A 20,007-nucleotide genomic window follows, 5' to 3' on the forward strand; every position below is an offset into this window, starting at 1 on the left:
TATAAAACTCTGTCTCTGCAATCCAGTTGTTCTTCTGTTTATTAGTAGTACTTAGCAATCCATAAAAATAGCTATTTTTAGAGCTCAACTACAGTCTTTGTTCCCTTCTTGCTGAAGTTCTCCCTCATTGCTCAGTCTCAAACAGTGTTTTCCCTTTAAAGCCCTTTCTTTTAAGGGAAGAGGTTCCTACAGACACCACAAACCCTCATATTTATCACTTGCCCCCTTGATTTAGAAAACGCATTCTCGGGAACAAGAGTGCACAAACCATCACTTCCCATCTGTCACCTCCAACATGCCTATTATATGTTAAAAATGCCTTATAAAAACCACAGGGGTTTTTTTATACACTTCATCATAAGCAATTCAGCTGTGGCTCCTCCTGCTGCACCCTTCTCACTTAAGTGAGAATCCATTGATTGCAAAGGGGTGGTACCATTTTAGTTCCAAGAGAACCGATGTCTCTTTAGTTTGCTTTGCTACATTAAAACAGCTCCATGATGGAGCAGTTCATGTTGACCAGTGTGGTGAGTTGCCGTTCATTGTGGAACATCTGTGCACTTACTGGACTGAGATCTTCTCATCAGCATCTGCTATGAACATGCTGCCCACCTATGGAAAGAAAGAGTATTGCATAGGAGGAATTTATGAAAGCTATTAGACAGCAAGAAAGAAGACGGATTTAACTAAATCAGAAGTGCCCTGGGAGAGGTGTTCTCATCAAGGCACACACACAACTTTCTTTCTAGTACTAGTAAAATACAAATGGGAAACAGGATGCCCATCTACAAACACATTTTATGTTGCACTACTGTCATTGACCAATGCCTCATCTGTCAAATCACGAAAGAAAAAAAAAAAAAGAAAAAAAAACCACTGTATCTTGAATCCCAACCTGGATTAATCTGCAATTCTGTAAGGGGACTACAGAAATCATTTCCCATCTGCCTGGCCCAAAGCAATAGCAGTTTTACCCACGCCACTCCTGACAGACAGCTGCCAACACCAAACTATCCTTACTTACAGCAAGTTTTCCTGCCAGTTAGATCTCAGACTACAATTAAATCTCAGACTAAGGCAAAGCCAAACTGAACAAGGGGAACCGTGGATACTCTTTACAAGGAAGAAATCCACAGTTGCCTTTGGAAGGTACCCCTCCAAAATGCACACACTGCCCATTGCAGAATCCAAGCTTACTTCATAGCTACAGTGCACCCAGGCTTGAGAAAAAAAGACAGTAAAGAAACACATCTCTAAAGCTAGTGACAGACCAGACTTTACCACAAAAATATTCACCTTCTCTGTTTTAGGCTACATCAGCAGAGCAACAACTTGTTTTTAAAAATAAGTAGCTATTTAACTGTGTCCAACAAGTAATTGTGATTTTTAAAATAAAGTCAACTAGAATGAAGAAGATGAAGGAAAACAATTTCAACTATCAATGCCTTTGAAAGAGCTTTCCCAGCCAGACAACAACACGCTCCTCAGAATACAGCCATTTCAGTTGTATTTGGTTTGGATTGGATCAATGCATCTCCTCCTCCAAAACCCACACCCCAAACTCACAATTTTTGGAAACGCCCTCCTGCATAGAAAAACACTGCTTACCATATTTGTTAGGGCTGAGAAGAAACCACTCTGGTGCTCCTCTTCCTTATCTTTGTACTGCCTGAACAAAAAGGAATAAGGATGAAGCTTCAGGGTTAGAAATGGAACTAGGGTTATTTTGTCTAAATCCCTATGAGATAGTCTTATCTGATAAGGATACAGGATGGAGAAAGCTTCAACATTCACAATCCCTTTTCAAGAACTCACAAGAAGAAATGCAAAGGGTATTAAAATATTTGTAAATTGTGTAGAGTGGCTAACGCTGAAGGAAAGGGACTAAGAGACTTAGAAAATTTTGTCCTGCACTGGCAAAACAGTAATGAACCACATGAACACACAGAGTCAGTAACCAGAGAACAGTTTCATTTCAATCATCCACTACAGACTAAACCAGAGTCGATCACCCCATGGCCAGCAGAAACCATGAGGACCATTATGGTTTATGGCCTAATCCTGCCTGATCTCACATTCATGGAGTAAGTGAAGGGACTGGAACTGGAGTAAGTGAAGTCAACAAATAGGTTGGGTACCTCAGATTTAAGCTAAGTTGCTTCACTTGGCATTCAAATGGACTAGCAAAGCTCACACGGCCATTGATTGTGTCTTTCATACAGGAATCTGATCACACACAATGCAACATGCAAAGAAAACAAATCCAAATTTTCAGGGAAGGGGGAAAGAGCGAGCTAAGCAAAACAGGCCATAGGCTGCGACAGCTTTTGTCAGAATGAAGGAAGTTGGGTGGGTGAGGTTTTTTCTGCTTTACTCTAATAATTTACTCTATTAAATACATTTACATGATTTGCTGACTCGCACCATCTTGCAAGTCACCTGCGTATCTATAATAGCAGACCTCCAAAGGAATTAAAACATTTTTCTGGATACTTTGAGAATCTACTGCACAAAAAAAAGCCTTGGGTTGCTGAGGTGAAACTGCTCTAAGTTTCCAAATTTTTCTGAAGGACTTTCCTGTTAGGAAAACTTACACATTTTGTGCTGTTGCTTATGAAGCAGAGGCTGGGAACACGCTACCCATACTGCTGGCTTTCTGGCTCCTTCTTCAGAAGCAGTTAATGCTTTCCACCATTTGCAAAAGCATGCAATCCCTAATCATCTCTGATCTGGCATGTGGATAGTCCTGGATACATTTGTTTAGTTTAGATTGTGTTTCAGTTAAATCCATTTTCTAACAGGTAAGTCCTCAGCAAATCATTCACCTTTTCACTTGGGACTAAAATTTTACACAAGGTTCATACAGAGGTAAAATCCATGATAGTAAAAACATACAATAGATATCTTCCCCTACAGCAAGATCTCTCTTGAAGCTCATCAGCACAACTGGTACAGATGCATTTACACTTGCAATGACAGCGACAACTGAGCCAAAGTACCTCAAAGCATAAGACTATTCCCTGCCTCTCCAGGTGCATCAGGGCTGTTAGGTGATAAATAAGTGCTTTAACACAAAAAAAAGTTTGTGGAAACGTACAGCAACTATCATGCATTGAAAAACAAGAGACAATTAGGTTTTACCTGTTATATTCCGACAAAGCCTGGGTAATTACAAGTCCCATTCCCTGAAAAAAAGTGTTAAAAAAATCTTTACATTACAAGTCTCAGTGCAGCAAATCACACACTGAACGCACATAGCAGTGCTGCACTCCCCAAATTAACCTAGCATGCTATGAAGAATTTCCCCTGAAGCTGGTTGAACTATTAAGACATGCTATGATACAACAAAAACATCATTCAAAAATCAAGACATCAACATTTAAAGCTGAATAACTAATTACTAAGTTCAACAGCGAACATTTACTCTCCTTGGACCTCCAGACAGAGGTCCTCACTCAAGAAGCCTCAATAAAGCAGCAAGAACTTCAGAAGGAAGCTGGTGTCAGAGGAAAGACATCCAGAAGTCCAAAACAAAGACCATAAACACTAGTAACCTTTTCACTTCTTGCAAACAGCCTCTACCATTCCACAGCTACTGATCATCCTTTCTGTCAAGCTAATTTAATTAACTCAGAATAATCATTCTTGCCCTTTAGTTAGCATGGAGCTTGCTTTTTACTTCATGCCTAAAGAACAGCTTCTAAGTCCAGACCTCACATAGCTCATAGTGTGCTGCCACTCTCTGTCCAGGCCTGGATACAAACTCAGGCAGTGGCTACAACCCAAAATATGTTGCAGGACTCTTGACTCAGGTACAAGCTTCCACTGAGCTATAGAATTGACTTGTGGACTGGTAAAATTGGATGACACAGCACTAAAAATGAGATCTTCTTTGGCATAAGCTATCTTGTGTCTCTCTGGCACGTGACAGCAAGTAGCATATAGATAGTTCACCAACTTTAGCATGTTCCTTGCTACCTAGCTTTTTAACCATCCCCACCATTTAACTGGCGATCAAACTGTCCAAATCATGAGCTGCCTAACCTATTGCAAGAGTGCAGTTAGGGCAGAAACCCACTATACTGGTGTTGTTTACAGTAGCACTGTTCCTAGACTTTCTTTCTACCAGACATCATGATTGCGTTCATTACACTAACACCACACGTGAAAGAGCATCCCCAGGAGCACAGAGGAATCAAGTCAAATACTCACATTGAGTGTGGCCTCATCATCTACGATGGAGAGCTTCACAATGTAGGGATTCACTGACTGCTCAGGGGGCAGGGGGGAGAAGGAAGAAAGAAAATGGGTTTTTAAGTTCAGCCTTCAGGAAAAAAACACTATTATCTTTCCAAGTTTACCCAACCACCCGGGAAGAATCTCTCTCCTGTCCCACAAAGCAGAATACACACAAAGAAACAGGAGTCACAGCACATGCTAAGGCCGCTATGCCTGGGACACCTTCTCTTTACTGGCTCAGCCAGGCAGTCTCCTGATTTTATTGAGAAGAGAGGGAGTTTCTGTTCCTCCGCTAGCTCATCCATCAGTCTTAAAAGTGGAGCAGCTGTCCTGCAAGCCTGTTATCTGTGACACACACACTGTCACGCAGCAGGAACAAGCAGTGAAGCTAGGACTGAACGTTAGCGTTGTGATATCTCCCTTCTGCAACACCTTGCAAAGATTGCTTAAAGGAAGGAGGACCCAGGAAGGCATGACTGTTATAGACTCATCTGCTGTTGGGTCACAGCTCAACACTTTAACAGTTTACACCACTGAGAGCTAGAAGTCTCTGGAGAATATAAATTCCTTGAACTTAGCTGAACAAAACACACAGGCTCCATCTATAAAGATAAGTCCTAATAATTTAAGAAGCATTTTAGATTAGCAACGTACATTTGTTTTTCCTGGTTTATATGTGCCAGTGCAAAACTAACAAAGTTGATTTGGCACCAGGACAGAGAAGAAAAGGCTCTATGTATGTAGTAAGTCCGAAGTGGATGGGAAGAATAAAACACAAAGCATGCATCAGAAGCAGCTCTACAAATTACACAGTTATCCAACTGATTTGCCCACGGCTTGACAGCAAGTTGAAAATAAGGCTGATCAGAAAACACCATTTGCACAATTATTTGGTGCTTTGGGAGGATCAGGCTTTCTTTCAGTTTCAGGAAAGAAACTGATCAGAACAGACCAAAGCTCAGCCAGTCTGTCAGCCTGCCTCCAGCAGCATGCAGCCCTGTCTGCTGTCTCAGGAAAAGACAGAAAACTCACACAGAATCCATCTGTGCAAAAAGCATGCAAAGACATTTCCTTGAGGCTGGAGAAGAGGCTCCTACTGAGTAACAATATATGGTCCTCTCTTCACAACCATGCTCCCTTTCAGAAATTAAATTTAGTCAGTGTCAGTAAAGGAGAAGCAAGCTTCACGAATCTGTAATTAAATAGAGATTAAAATCCATCCTTGTAAATATATCTTAGTTTTGCTAATTTCAGTCATTCCCTTGCTCTCCTTATACAACAAGGAGAAACTCTTCACACCACAGCTCACACACAGAAGAGAGGCCAGCCTGTGACTCATGACCAATAAAAGTGATGGGGCTTTTCTGGGCAATGGGCAGCAGGGCTATGCTGGATTAGAGGCTGCAGGGTTATCCAAATTCCCAGATGGGGGGAGTAAGCAAGCTGGGAGATACTACACTGACCAACGCCACCAGGCTGCCCTGAGGCCTAGTCATACACTCCATCCCATCACAGAAAGGGAGGAGGAGTGGGTGTGTTGTCATCTCCAGCCTACGAACAACCCTTCATGCTCCCGTTGCCCTTGACTTTCCAAGATGCATGCTCCATGTCTCCTGCCTCTTGGCAGCAAGATGTCATCAGTGCATGGCTAATCGGGTCATGAAGCTGGCCTAGCTTGCTACAGATCTCTGCCCTCTATCTTTTCAATTGTCATTTCCATATCTGCAGAAGTCTATTTAATAATTCCTGTCTGAAGTGTTCCATTCCCCTGACACATTCCATGCTTCCTCTAGGCTTCCCTAACTCCTTAAGCAGCAGGCAGGTGACTAACCAGTGTAATCCACACACCATATTACTCTATATGGGACAAGGCAGTTTCTAGTACCTGTCAATGTGCAAGTATGTACCAGCGTGATGAGAATATTTCCTGTGCTGCCCACAGGGCATGCAGTTTGCTCCTTGAGAGCCAACAGTTCCAGTTATTATCTATGAGCATTAGTCTGCATTAGTCTACGATGAACATCAGCAACCTGCAAGTTGTACAAGCACCCCTAAGCCCACCCCATACTCCCTGCCTGCTTCCCTATTGTAATCCTGCTGTTTCAGAGTTCAGTGCTCCTCTCACTGGGAATCACAGCAAAAGTTTTAGAAGTCTAAATTACACCTGCCACTCCACAACATGCAGAAACATGCAACCGCGTTGAAAAGTGGTTGATAAACACTTTGAAAACTTCAAAGTGTGTCAATGAAGCAGTTACACAAACTTAGAAATAGCTTCTGCCTCTACCTGCCTCCTGCCTCCAGAAAGAACTCAAAAATACAATTCTCAGCTCTTAGAGAATCTTTTCCTATCACTGCCATCAAATAACAAACACTATAGCATTAAGGTCACCTTGTCCATGATGAGGTACAGACACAAACTCCTGGAACATGGGAATACTCAAGATGTCCTCCATGAACTACCCACCATTAGATGCCAACAATCTCACAGAAATGAAGGTGGGGGGATCATTACCAGGTAATTTTGAAAGCAATCCCCAGGTGAGACATGCCATACAAAGGGAGTATTATATGAAGAAGCACATAGGTCTGGCAGACGGAGTGAGATCTCGTCCACGCCCCCAAATGTACCTCCGCCTCCAACACAAACCCATGGGAAACTATTTTTTTGGTAGGAAAAGAAAGTAGAAAAAAAACCAAGCTAACCACGTATAATCCTCTAGTTAGGTGCTTAACTTATCTTCGCATCTGTAACACAAACGAAGGCCAGAGTCCACTCAATTATCCCTCGCAAGACTTTTCCCTGAACACTCATTAGGGATGATTCAGCAGCTTTCCTGCCAGCCCTGATGAGGCCATCTCCTCTGCAGGCAGGCCATCTTGCAGGGAATTGGAGCTTGAAAAATTACTCTTTTTGTTAAAGAGATTCATTTAAAATAATTTCAGTTGTGAGACCTTTTTTTTTTAAAAAAAAAAAAAAAAAGAAAAGAAAAAGATTAATTTTTCGGCTCTTCAATGTTGATAAGTGTCTCTTCAGCACCTGTAGTTGACTATATCAAGGAGAGGCAAGTCCACGTAACCAGACATGATAGGCTGTCAGATACACTATATGCTGCCAGACAAGCACACAAAGGGAAAAAAATGACGTTTTGACTAATTTCTTTCAGCTCTGACTGGCAAAAGACACAATATGCAATTCTAGCAGGTTGAACATGAGGCAAAGAAATTTCCACCTAGATGTTATCAAGGAATCTAACTGTTAAAAGTCACTACCTGGTTATTCTAGCAGCCATCCCTTAAAACACTAAGAAAGTGATCAAATAAATACTCTTCCTCACAGCATTTTCTCTGTTTGGCAGCCTTTTGTGGCGAAGCCTTAGCTTCACCATTTTCCTGATATAGTCAATTATTTAGTTACTCTTTTATGTTTCTTTCACATAGTACAAAGGTAAAAATATTTTGTCCAAAATCAGGACTAGGATTAAAAAAAAAACATAAAATATAGCTGAAGACTTGGATAAGTATATACTTGGAACAACTTTTGAAAATTATTAGGTTTCAGATCAGGGACATACCTTCAAAGGTTCCATGTAAAGACATGTAAATCATTTTTACTCCTAGAACAGAAGTTAATGAGCAAGCCAAGATCTCAGCTACACTGGTAGTGAAAACGTGGACAAATATTCCCCAGGAAATTTGAGAGGAGACTACCAAATTCCCAAAAATATGAAAGAACATCCTGATGCAAAACACACTGGTATTCACATTAAAGACAGACACAAAATCATAGTCAACTAGTGAATTTTCAGCCTAATTAGATTTTCTTAAGCAGCTGGAAACACAATTTAGCAACCAGTGAAGTTCAGAACAAAAGAGAACCTATCAACTGCAGTTAACCAAAAAGAGAACTCTAAAGGATCTGAGGCATGAAAGTATGCTACAATACACTGGCAACCACCAAACTGACTCTAGGAGCCAAAGAATAGCAAATGAAAGCAGCTACTCTACTTAAGGACAAAGATTATGACTGCATTACTACAGGCTTTGCTTGTAGCGCTGCTTACAAAGGGCAGCGTCAGGCAGCCATCATATAAAACCTTTCTTCAAGTTGCTTTCAACCTTGCCAGATGAGCTACTCAAGCTGAAATTTCCCTTGCTACACGTCTGCCTCAGGTTGGATTGTACTTTTTAACCATCAGCACAATTTCTTCTGGGTGCCCAGTTTGAAGACATCTAGGACAATGCTTTCCAAAGCACTCAACCTCAACTCAATACTCTACAGAAAGCTACTGCAAAGAGCAGAGGACAAGTCTTACGTACTCACAGCACTCTACCTTGCTAAAGACAAACTATAGTACACAGGGATCCATAGCTCAGGGATGGGACTACACTACATACCTCTCCACCATTTGACCTGAATGTTGCAACGAGACTTCTGGTCCTTCCAGTCTGCCCTCATCAGTAACCCTACCCATACCATTTTCCCTCATGGCCATATACTGAAACCGAACTCCATGTTCCTGTTCCATGCTACCACGGCACAGATTGCTGAACAGAATCTGTAATTCATGATTCTGACAACATTCACAGGAATGAGAAATTAACAGGGATTACTTTGACACTAAGTGTAGCTCCTGTCTTTGCCTATTCTCTAGGTCTATTCATAATTCAAAACAAGATCTATGATAAAACCAGGTAGGTTTTGGAGCATGCCCCCTCCCAGTAATTCTGTTGAGGAGTGGGTATTCCAGCACTTTCCCATTTTTTGCCAATCTAAGTATATTAACATATTCCTAATTATGGAAAAAAATAAGATTGATCATTAAAGCATCATACCTCATGCAAAGAAAAGCCAAATTAGGTGGTTTTTTGACATTTGAATGTTTCTTTTTCAAGGTAATGAATAACAGAAAAAAATGGGAATACACCACAAAGTAGCACAACCAGTTTAGAAAAAGGAAGAAGATGAATAACGTTTCTCAGAGAGGAATCAGTCAAAGAGATAGAAACAGACTCTCTTGGAAATAATAGCTGTGATGTTTCAGTTCATTCTTTGGTCACAGCTTCAACATCTCTTCTGGGGATCTGTGCTCTTTCAGTCTGCTAGTCAGGTTCTGAATCACAAATTCAGTCTGAAGCCCAAGATGACTGACAGCTCTCTCTACTTTGGAGATTATGTATAAACACACAGTCACACGCACAGTGGCAAACATGCAAGTTCGGCACAACAGTAACTCTTCCAAAAGGACATTCCTCAGAATACTGTCATGAAGGAAATGCAAATCCCCTAGGTAGTTTCTTTCATGCTTGCACAAAATGAGCTGTATGAATATCATACATGTTTGATTATACACATATGTCAGAGACAGATACAGTTAGCATAATATGACTACCTAGTAAAACTTCTGTAGCTCTATGCCGATACTCTGATAAATGTTGTGTGTACTGCTAAAAACTGTACTGTAGGCTGCCTTAATAATCTAGAGGCCAGTGTAAATTAATAAAGTAGAGAGAAGTGATGTTTCTGTTATTCAGAAGAATACCTACCTCATACTTTCTGTAGTTGACCAGCAAGGCAAGAAGGACAACAGCATCATAGCCGTGTTCCCTGCGACTAAGTGGGCTGGACAGGATCTGGAATAAATAATCACACTGTTCTGCTCAGGCCTGCTTCAGGAAGCTTGCAGTGACCCTCAGACAGTATGTAGCTGTGAAATGTATGCGTAAGAGCAAATTACGTCCTAACTGAAAGAAGATATTTGAGGGAGTTGAGGGAGTGTCAGTGCTTCCAAGAAGTTCTGCACACAGAGAAGCTTATTTATCACAGAGAAGATGTACATAGGCTTTCTGGGCATAAAGGGCAAATACATTTCTCAACAGCACTGGACAGTATCTCGGTGCATCACCAACATTATCTGTGCAAGTTTTCTGGGTTTTCCCAAGCCCAGTTCCACTTCTAGAAAGTATAATTTATCAAAAAGCAGAAAAAACCTCAATGTATCCAGACTGCCTTTTGAAAAAAGTTCCTCCGATACAGGAATTCTCTGTGAAATTAGCACAGAAATCTGTTCAGCTTCTATCTATGCACAAATGTTTCAAGTGAAAATACTTGAAATACTCAGTAGTGACTAAAAACAGCAGACTAGAGTAAGGAGAAGACAGCTTTAAAAAAAAAAAAAAAAAAATCTATGAATGAGCTATGAATGGAAGCAACACACACTGCCAGTCAGCTATGCTGCACTGAAAAACCTGAAAAGCAAATATATCACTGAAAGCTGTCACTATGGAAGAAGAGCCCCAGAGTAGAAGGAAAAACCCTTACCTGTAAAATAGCTTCAAATATGCTGTTAATCATCACATACTCCAGGATGGTGTTCTGGCTAATGTTATCTGTCACCTGAGTACAAACACAAGTTTTAAAATCTCACCCAAAGCCTCCCATGATGCTGTAGCTGCCTCTGGCACACACCGGGAACAGAAGAGTTCTACTACCAGATGGACACATTTATCCAGAATCTCACACTTAGTCAGCTAGTCAAGGTGTGACTAGCAGTAGAGCTAGACATGAAGCAAAAGAAATCTGTCCTGCCTCCCACCCCTCTCTCTGGCAAGAAGCATGACCCACGTACTAAGAGCTCTCCCTTTCGTCTACAGATTGATATTTTACACAGCTGCATGACAACAGCCATCGGCAGCTGAAGCAGGCTGCTACACAAAGAATGAAAAAACAGGGCGCATATGCTCCACTGAGCACTTTTCCATCATAAACAGGGCAGTGAAGACCTCCCTCACACTCCATTATCTCTTATCACAGCCCAAATAGTTCACAGTTGACCATCTCCAAGAGATGATGAGTGGCCATTTGTTCCAGCTTCCTCATTCTTCACATCCTCACCACTCTTGTCTGCTCCACCTTCCTGTCTTTTCCTCAGCCCCTCTCCTCTGCTCCCTTTCCTTTTATCTGAGACTTATTAAAAATCTTTTTCCCTAAAAAAACCCTGTGAATCCAACTGACACTTCTTCCTGTGTCTCTCCCCTTTTGCCCCAGTTGGCACCTATCTTATGAGGTGAAAAGTCTGCTAGTCTGTATTGGCATCGTGGTTAGAGCAATGATGCATATTCTGGGCTGACCCTTGTTCTCATTCACAACTTCTTTCCCCTTCTTAAGCTTCACACTGCAGCACTCTGCTCAAGTTTTGGGACAGTTACATCCCTCAAGATGTGGCTCATAGAAGCCTTTAAGTTATTGTACAGCTGGTATTTATTTACCGTCACCAAGCAGAGAAGTAGCTTCAGACACAAGCTTTTGAGGCTTTCAGAACCTTCTGCACAGAGGAGCGAGTCCAAGCTCTCCATCAGATTCTAAAGAAGAACAATCACATTATTTAAAAGTAATATTTAAAATTATTTGAAATGCTTGTTACAAAAAGCTTTTTGGGAGATTCAAATACAAGACCACCAATATAAAGCCATGTTATTCCAGAACCAATAATTGAGCCATTACTGCTGTTACGCAGACCATATTCACACTATTGGTTCTCAACATTGTTTTGTGGTAAGTACCTGTTAATAACTACAGGCATAACATCATGATCATTTTCCAAGAGTTTTCTCTAGATGTGTGAGAGATTTTTGAATACATGTAACAATAGATTTTATTCACAAAGTAATTCTGAGTTCTACAAATATGATCTTCCTTTTTGTTTGCAAGACAGTAATAGCAGTGCTTTCTTTTTTCAATACTCCATTTTACTTATAGGCACAAAGAGATTTTTTGTAAGCAGCACACCTCCAATTTAACAGTACATATATTAATTATGATTAAAAATAGATACTATATAGCTGTTTGACAGATATCCATAAATAATTGTTTTCCAAATACAAAGTTACACATAATACAGTTATTCTTAAAGGAAAAATGTAGTTCTGATAGGCAAGTTACTAGTTAATATTTTCCCAAAATGTACTGCTATTTGTAGAGAGATGAAAAATTACTACTTTTTGTAGAGAGATGAAAGATACAACAGGAATTCAGCTTTACCACTGATTACTTTGTCATTTTCCAAAACTCATCATCTTTACAGTGAAGAGCATCAAATAAATTTAAAACAGTACATGTGCTTATGGAAATGTGAGAACACAGGATATGCCTATCAGCTGAAAATTAAGCACAAAGTATGAGGTTCAATACTAGGTACTAATGGCCTGTGACAGCCTTTTCTGGCCTTAAGATTTCTTAACCATAGTGACTGCACAGCATGGAATTAAAGGAAAAGAAAGAAAAGTGCTCTGTTATATTACTAACAAACAAGGGGACCCCAAGTGTCTTTGTGCCACTAGCAGGTAAAGAACTTCAGGACAGTTGTTTTTAATAAGTGGCTGGAATATTTCCCCCAAAAGCTGCACTTTGGTAGACACACCTGTCTACAAATCACTGCCCCTGCAACACGGCTGCTGTGCAAACTGTTTCTCTATGTTGCCATGGCCTCACCTTCATACATAGCTCTGCCTTATCAAAACCCACGAGCATGTTGATGATGTCAAACCCAGAAGTGGATTTGTTCTTCTGATGGACACCCCGAATCAACGCACACAAAGTCTGCAAAGGGAAAAATCAGAGGGTAAGATGTAAGGCAACACCTACAACTCAATATCAAAACCTGCCCCAAGACCCGCTCCTAACACTGGCAAAGCACAGATATTTAAATGAATACCACCAGGCTGGAAGCCACACATTTTGTCTGACCTCTCCTCCACCTCTGTTGTTTCTAAGGAGGATCTTGTATGCTGAAAACTCAAAAATTAAAGAAGAATATACTTGTCCGTATTTTTCCTGTTTGTTCACCCCTTCATTTCACAGCACTCTGAGGAAAGGTAATCTTACTGCTTCTTCTGTCCAGACCCAGTTTGTACCAGACAGGACCACTATCTTTGGAAAAAAGCTAAGTGCAGCTTTAAGGCCAAAAATATTGATCAGGAAACTGCAAGGCAGCAGCAGTGTCCAATATATGGACAGAGATGCCTTAATGCCTTCCAGATTTATTTCTTATTTCAAGTATGCCCAAACATACAACATCCATACAATCACATAATGCCTGTCCATACAGCAGGTGTTTTTGCTATAGAGAGCACAAATTTCTGTTTGGTTACCACACTGCTATACTAAGTCTGACCAATAAACTGTCTCTTTGTCAGGAAAAAAAAAGGAAAAAAAAAAAAAAAAAAAAAGAGGAAAAAAAGTCTCCAGGGCTATTAGGTAGCTTAAGTTTTCCTAACTACCACAGGGGCTCTAAAAACCTTCAAGTAAACGTAACCTCCTTCACGTTTCTTGTTGCAGGCACTGGATTACTGATTCATACCAAGTTCGTGGAGATCACTGGCAACACATAGGTATCAGCACACTATGCTTCCAGCAGACACTCTGGAAAATTTATGGACAGCAAACGTCTCATTTGCCCCAAGAGAGGGAAATGTCTGTGGTGACTTTTGTCATCAGGCACCTTTCAGGTCTCCGGTGAAGAGGGGAATGAGCAGGAACATAACCGCTGAAGTTTTAGACTCCAGCTTAAAATGACTTCTGAGAAGTAATTAGTTTCAGAAGATGTAAAGCTGGAGACAAGCAGACCTCAAGGAATCAGCAGACCTCTAGAACCATACAGAAGCAAAAGGGTAAGGTAGACATCCTTTTTTTCGTTACTGTCAGAGACAGGATACTGAGCTAAACAAACCTTTGGTCACCATGGTCATTCTCAAGAAAAGATTGCTTAAGTAAGTTTTGGCTTCAGGATCACTTTCCACATGAACACAGTCTGATTAAGGGAACGTTCTCCCAGCTCAAGCTCAGGATGTGTTACCTGGTTCCTATTTAGACTCATACAGCAGGATTCTAGACTTGAGCCCTGGCCTAACTTTTGCAAAGAGCCTGAATACAAGTTTGGGAATTCAGGGCTGGGCTAGACTGTCTATATAGTTATAACTACAATATTTAATAGCATCCTTTCAAACTAATTCTAAAAATAATAGTAATAATAAAACAACACGAGATTTATGTCAGAGGCGTACATATTCTGTTTTAAATCAACTTTTCCCAGCTTACCGCCAGTCCAATGTACCCTACAGGTGACTTCTCCAAATCTGAAATTCATATCCTGTATTCCTACAGCTGAGAGAAGCTGAGGCAAATGCATTCACCAAATTCTAAGAATCAGCTTGTGAACTAATAACATCAAACATCAAGGCTGAGGAGGGGAGTCTCCCGCACAAGACATGGGGCAGCATAGCTTTGGTAAGGAGCAACCTGCAGGAAAATGGCTATTAATTCTGGGTGACAATTCTTCACAGCTTCCAGTTAGGAAGCGTCCAGCAGGGAGAGTCCCCTGTATAAATTTCACACTAACTTCTCCAGAGCTTTATTTCATTTTCAACCCATACAGAAATCCAAAAAGGAGGCTGAAATGAAGGAGAACAAGAGAAAGTAGAACACAGACAAAGCTACACAGAGTACTCTTGAGCCCCAAACTGACAGCCTACAGTGTGAACAAGCCTCTCTTGTCCCCCCATTGCCATCCGCTTCATCCTGCATCACCGGATCCTCTTAAATTCTGTAACAAGCTATTGTTCTTCAAAGACTAAAGAGACTATGAATGTTTGTAACCTCCACAGACAATAAGTAGACATCATTTCTCCTCAGAAGTAAAGAAATGAGCATAAGATGTTTGATGCCAGCAACAAATATATTGCCTCATCAGAAGCAAGAGAGAGTATTCCCTGTCTCTCAGTGTGGTACCTGTAATGCATTGACCACTCTGATTGGGTGCTCCTCACCCAGTGCCTGGATGCAGTGCTGAAACAAGCAGTTGATGTTATCTTTTATCTTCATTAACTCTTCCCCATCCAGAGCCTCCAGCTTGCCTTCTAGATATTCCAAGTTGACCTGTCAGGTTAAGAAGCAGTTCATGCATGTTACACAACCGCTGACACCTTAGAAACGCAAGAACTTGCACTGACAGTCTGCCACTTTGTAGGCAGAACAGCAGCAGCAAATCAGGGGATGTTCAATTCCTGTTACCTTCATGAGAAACAGCTCCTCCCAAAACCTAGGGTTGCATTTACTGGGGTCCTCTGTCTGAAAGGAAAAGGAACAGCCATGAGAGCAAACAAGAAGAAACCATTCAGGCAGAATTTAAAGCAAATCATTATCATGAGTAGGTCAGAGTCAGCATCATCCCTCTGGATGATAAGTGGTCTCACAGTATAGAATTCTGTCTACACAGATTCCCAGAAACAGAGAGACAAACAGATGCAGTTCTCAATTGGGATGCCTCTGTTTATTTTCTGGATTATTTTTTGAGAAATACTTAAAAAGCCGTGACTTCCTGTAGACCACAAATGGTCCTGAGAGACAACAGGACAAGGTGACATTAAGGAAGAGAGCAAAATACAGAGCCCTGCACGACAGTAGGAGAGCCTGAAGCGTGTTCCTACACTGTGCAGTCCTTACCTTGGGAAAAGAATCCACCATACAGAGCCCTCAGCACAAACTAAACAAAGAAAATTTAACACAACACTTTAGAAAGAAGAGATACTCAAGGCCTTACCGTAAAAATCTCATCATACATCAACACAACTTTCTCCTTCAATGGCTTCTTGGAGGCTGAAGATTTCCGGAGCAGCCCACCTTTTTTCTCTGTTTGGGCCATGCTGTATACCCTGAAGGTAAGAATAGACAAAAAAGGCTAAGGAAACTTGAACTTTTCTTCAAGGCATATCTGGCCTGCCTCAACCATGAAAGACTTTTTCACTGCACTGAAATACTAACAGTCTTTCACAAGCTGAAAGTAGGGGCTTTAATAACTATACCAGATAAGAAATCAGATCAAAGGTCCCATCTAGTCCTACATCCCATTTCAAAGAAAGATGCAAAAGTCCAGACACGGGCAGATACAGAATGAGCTCCTTACAGATAAATTTGCTTAATTCTTCTCTGCTAGAAACTGATTCATGATCCAGACCAATGCAGTTTACATCTAGAAAAGTATGTATATTTTAATCTCATTGCATGAACTGTGATACTTGTTATCAAATGGATACCCAGTCCTTTTTGACACTGGTCAAGCCTCAAGGACATCTTGTGACAAAAAGCTCCTGAAACGGTTTGAAAAAATCTTCTCTTATCTGTTTAATTTGCTGCCTACCAATGCACTTCAAATTCTGCTTTTGCACTCTGAGGTGGCGTCCAACACTAGCAAACATTTGGCTGCAAAGCCTCCCTAAAGCACTCCTGCCACCCTTGCTCATCCCTTCCTCTGTACCTTGGCAACCCTCAGTTGTGCCAGCTGCTCTGCAAATCAAGCCAGAGAGGAACCCCAGCCTCAAAAGCATCACATGTGGTTTAGTTTTGGGAGGAGGATGGAGGAACACAGGGGAAAAGCGTTGCAGGGATTTTTTTTTTTAAACTAGATGAATTTCCTGATCCATTTGACAGCAAAGGGTTTTCTAGAAACACAAACAGGTTTTTATTATAATTAATTGGTGTCTCATGCTTACTGGTTATCCTATTAAAAAAAAAAAAGAAGTATCATTATTACAAAATGAGCTGTTACAAAAAGTAATAGCGATAGCTGTAGTCCCGAATCTTCTGTGACAGTCAACCCATTCCAGGGGCCGAGAGTCAGAATGCATGACTTGCCATATACCCTCAACCTCATGTCTGATGCTACAGAACACATCACCACTCTGAGCTTGCACATATGTATTTATCTGCAATCACAGATTTTTCTGGCAAGCATCACAGCTTTAGCACTGTTCTAACATCCTGTTAGCACTGTCAGAGGTACTTAGCAGAAAGGGAACGCCATCCCTTCTCATATCCCTGAGCTCCCAACCTTTCTCCCATACCTCCAAAGGTAATTACACACACAGCAGCAGCATACCTCAGGCAGAGGCTTAAGTCATGCTCCAGAAAAACATGGGTAGGCTCTTGTGGTAGCTGCACTCAGCTATGCTAAATTATGCATAGAGAGGTAAGTTCACTGCAGTCAGCATCTAAGACCCCAGAGCTTTCTGAGCTGGCGGCCACGGAGGCAGCTTTGGATTTAGCCTCCATCCCAGACTGTTTGGACCCCTTCCACAACCATAGCACATTTAGATCTGTCCTTCCCTCAAAGAGCAAGTTCCAGCAACTACTGAATGCCAGTTCCAGATCTCTTCTACATTCTTTCCACTGCAGACAGCTTTTGATTGTCTTAAACTGCAGTTATGTTCTCAACTAGGACTCTCAGGCTCCCAGAGTTGGTTATTCAGATATCCACCCCTTGAGCCCTAAGTCTCAGTTCTAAGTGGCAGGAAAACATCTTTGGGCCTGGAGAAACAATGCTGCTGCAAAAGACTCTACCCCAGGTGTGAAGGGAAGGAGCTTTGCTTGGATGGGAAAGCAAAGGGTAAGACAGAGAGCAGCAGATCTCACACCTGAAAAGCTGAGATTTATATAGAAAGGCAGAGAGGTGTTCTATCTTCCCACTAGAAAGGGAATATGCACGGCTGGCTGGTTAAGGCCTGGTGCATGTGCTGGAGTGAGAATGGAAACAGCCCCAAGACACGCTGACAGAAGAAAGCTTAGCAACTACTGCACCACAACCTTCTGTAAATACTGGAATTATTCCTGTAGCCTAGTAGGTCTATATATCCAATTAAGATGGAAAAAGGTTTCAGTCTAACAAATGAAAAAGAAAACATTATTCAATCATCTTGATAGCTTCTCTTTTACAGACTTTGCATTATTTTTAAACTGTCATGGGAAATAAGACATTATTCTAATTAGAAATATAATTGGAAACAGAGAGAAATCTATTAAAAACCAAATCAAGAATGATGTCACTTTTAGCCTAGCAACACAAATCTTACCCAAGATTGCACAAAACATTTTCCCAACTAGAACTGTAAGTTTCTGAACCTAAAGCAGCTGCCAGCCCCAGCATACAAACACATCCATCAGCATGCTTCTAATTGAATTACAGCTAACGAATCACAATGTCAAAACTAATAAACTAACTCTCAGTGCTTCTAGGTCAGCATTCTCACAGCAAATGTGTATGTGAGTGGGAAGGGATCAATACATTCTGCTTAGTCCCTGGACTTTGAGAGCCGCATTTTAAGACTTTTCCTACATTTCCAGAAAGACAGAAAAATCTAAATACCACAAGACACAAAGGCTTGATGTTGGGTAAGCACCAGAGGGATTGCATGATCATGTGAAAATTCTAGTCTCTGTCAAAAGGGGACTTGGGATTCATATTCTCTCAACCAAAGCTGCACAGAGCACATACAAAGACTGCTAGAGGCAAGGATTAAATAATGTTCTTGTTTATAATTTGCTATTCTACAAATGAGCATATGGAGGAGCAAGGGGAGAAAAGTAAAAGTCGCCTTTCATGCCAACGCTTTATTAGGCTGTGCTTGTTCCATGACCTATGATGATCAGACTGTACAAATCGCTTTTTCTTTTCACTTTATGCAATTACATTTTCTAGATGTCATAAAGACAGAAAAAGGAAACTGCATTTTGCTAATGGGGACCTTCTAGGCAGCTGCAGAAAACAACAGTTAAATGCACAAAACATTTATAAATAAGTTGTAGAGGTGTCAAATCATCAGGACACCATGACAGCTTATGAAAACAATGACTCTGAATATAGTTAACAATTATCCTTTAAACGTATCACATTTAAAAAGCATCAGTGCATTTTCCACATTTTAGGTTCAAAAGGATAATTCATTCTGTCAATAGGTCAGTCCCATTAACACATGCTGCTAAGGGAATCCTGCTGTAGTCACTGACTGCACAGGAGAACTACCCCTCGGGGCCAAGAGAAGCACACGCACGTGGATTTTTAAAACAGCAAGTACTCTGGTGTGCAGCAGAAGATCCAAGATGCTTCATCTGGAACTAAAAGAAACCTCAACAGAGCACAAGTCTTGCCAGCTCAAAGGCAAGAAGATAAAAGCCATGGCAGACAGAAGTTCAGGCAGACTCTTGCTTTATCTATCATCAACCCCGGGATCAGCTGATCCAGTCAGGAAGAAAGGGATGAGCACATCCAACCATCCACCTCTTTTCCATTTCATTCCAGAACTCATAGCAGAGATTCCAGCCAAACATGTGACATTCTGATGAACAGGTCTCTGTTAGCTTTTCATTAGAATACCCACAGGAGAAATGAATGTGACATTTTGAGTCTGAGGTTTACTCATACTTGTGCACATTGAAAACTGTGGCTGCTCCACATTGTCACTCAGCTCCTGTACAGACTTCTTATTATTCCATAGATCATCTTATAATAGCAAAAATACTACTGCAGAGAACATAACACTAATGCACATCTACATTATAATGACATCAGGATCCAAAACTTGTAGCTTCTGTAATCTTGCATGCAGCCCATCAAGCACTGCATTTTGCATTTAATTGCTCAGGCTAAAAAACCTGAAAGTTTTCAAGATTACAGATGTATATACACAACCCCCACATACAACCAAACATGAATAAATGTATTTTTTTCAGTGTGGACCCCTCAAAAAATATACTGTAACATTTCTTGGCTAAATAAAAAGAAAACAAACAGATGACATAAAATGGTATTTTCACATACTGACTTACTTGGCAAACGCCTATCTGAAAAAGGTAGTGCAAATGATGTGATCTGTATTAGTTTGTTAACGCCAAAGCCCTGGACCTCAATTAATATTTATAAAGATAGTAATAAATATTAT

General features: G+C 40.9%; 1 protein-coding gene across 1 annotated transcript in view; it reads right to left on the bottom strand.

The window, feature by feature from the left end:
• Positions 1-15,944, bottom strand: part of LOC104077350 (chromosome unknown open reading frame, human C10orf76) — a 31,883-nt gene extending 15,939 nt beyond the window's left edge. Inside the window, exons 1-11 of the mRNA XM_009578547.1 lie at positions 15,837-15,944; positions 15,308-15,364; positions 15,026-15,172; positions 12,731-12,838; positions 11,509-11,601; positions 10,562-10,636; positions 9,787-9,873; positions 4,213-4,269; positions 3,142-3,185; positions 1,609-1,669; positions 566-612 (exon numbers count right to left, since the gene is read on the bottom strand). Of these exons, the coding sequence (XP_009576842.1) occupies positions 566-612; positions 1,609-1,669; positions 3,142-3,185; positions 4,213-4,269; positions 9,787-9,873; positions 10,562-10,636; positions 11,509-11,601; positions 12,731-12,838; positions 15,026-15,172; positions 15,308-15,364; positions 15,837-15,938 (878 nt within the window). The 5' untranslated portion in view covers positions 15,939-15,944. The remainder of the gene's footprint in view (positions 1-565; positions 613-1,608; positions 1,670-3,141; positions 3,186-4,212; positions 4,270-9,786; positions 9,874-10,561; positions 10,637-11,508; positions 11,602-12,730; positions 12,839-15,025; positions 15,173-15,307; positions 15,365-15,836) is intronic.
• Between the last annotated feature and the right edge of the window lie 4,063 nt (positions 15,945-20,007).

This window comes from Fulmarus glacialis, unplaced genomic scaffold, assembly GCF_000690835.1.
Source record: "Fulmarus glacialis isolate BGI_N327 unplaced genomic scaffold, ASM69083v1 scaffold42025, whole genome shotgun sequence".
In the NCBI taxonomy this organism is placed as follows: Eukaryota; Metazoa; Chordata; class Aves; order Procellariiformes; family Procellariidae; genus Fulmarus; species Fulmarus glacialis.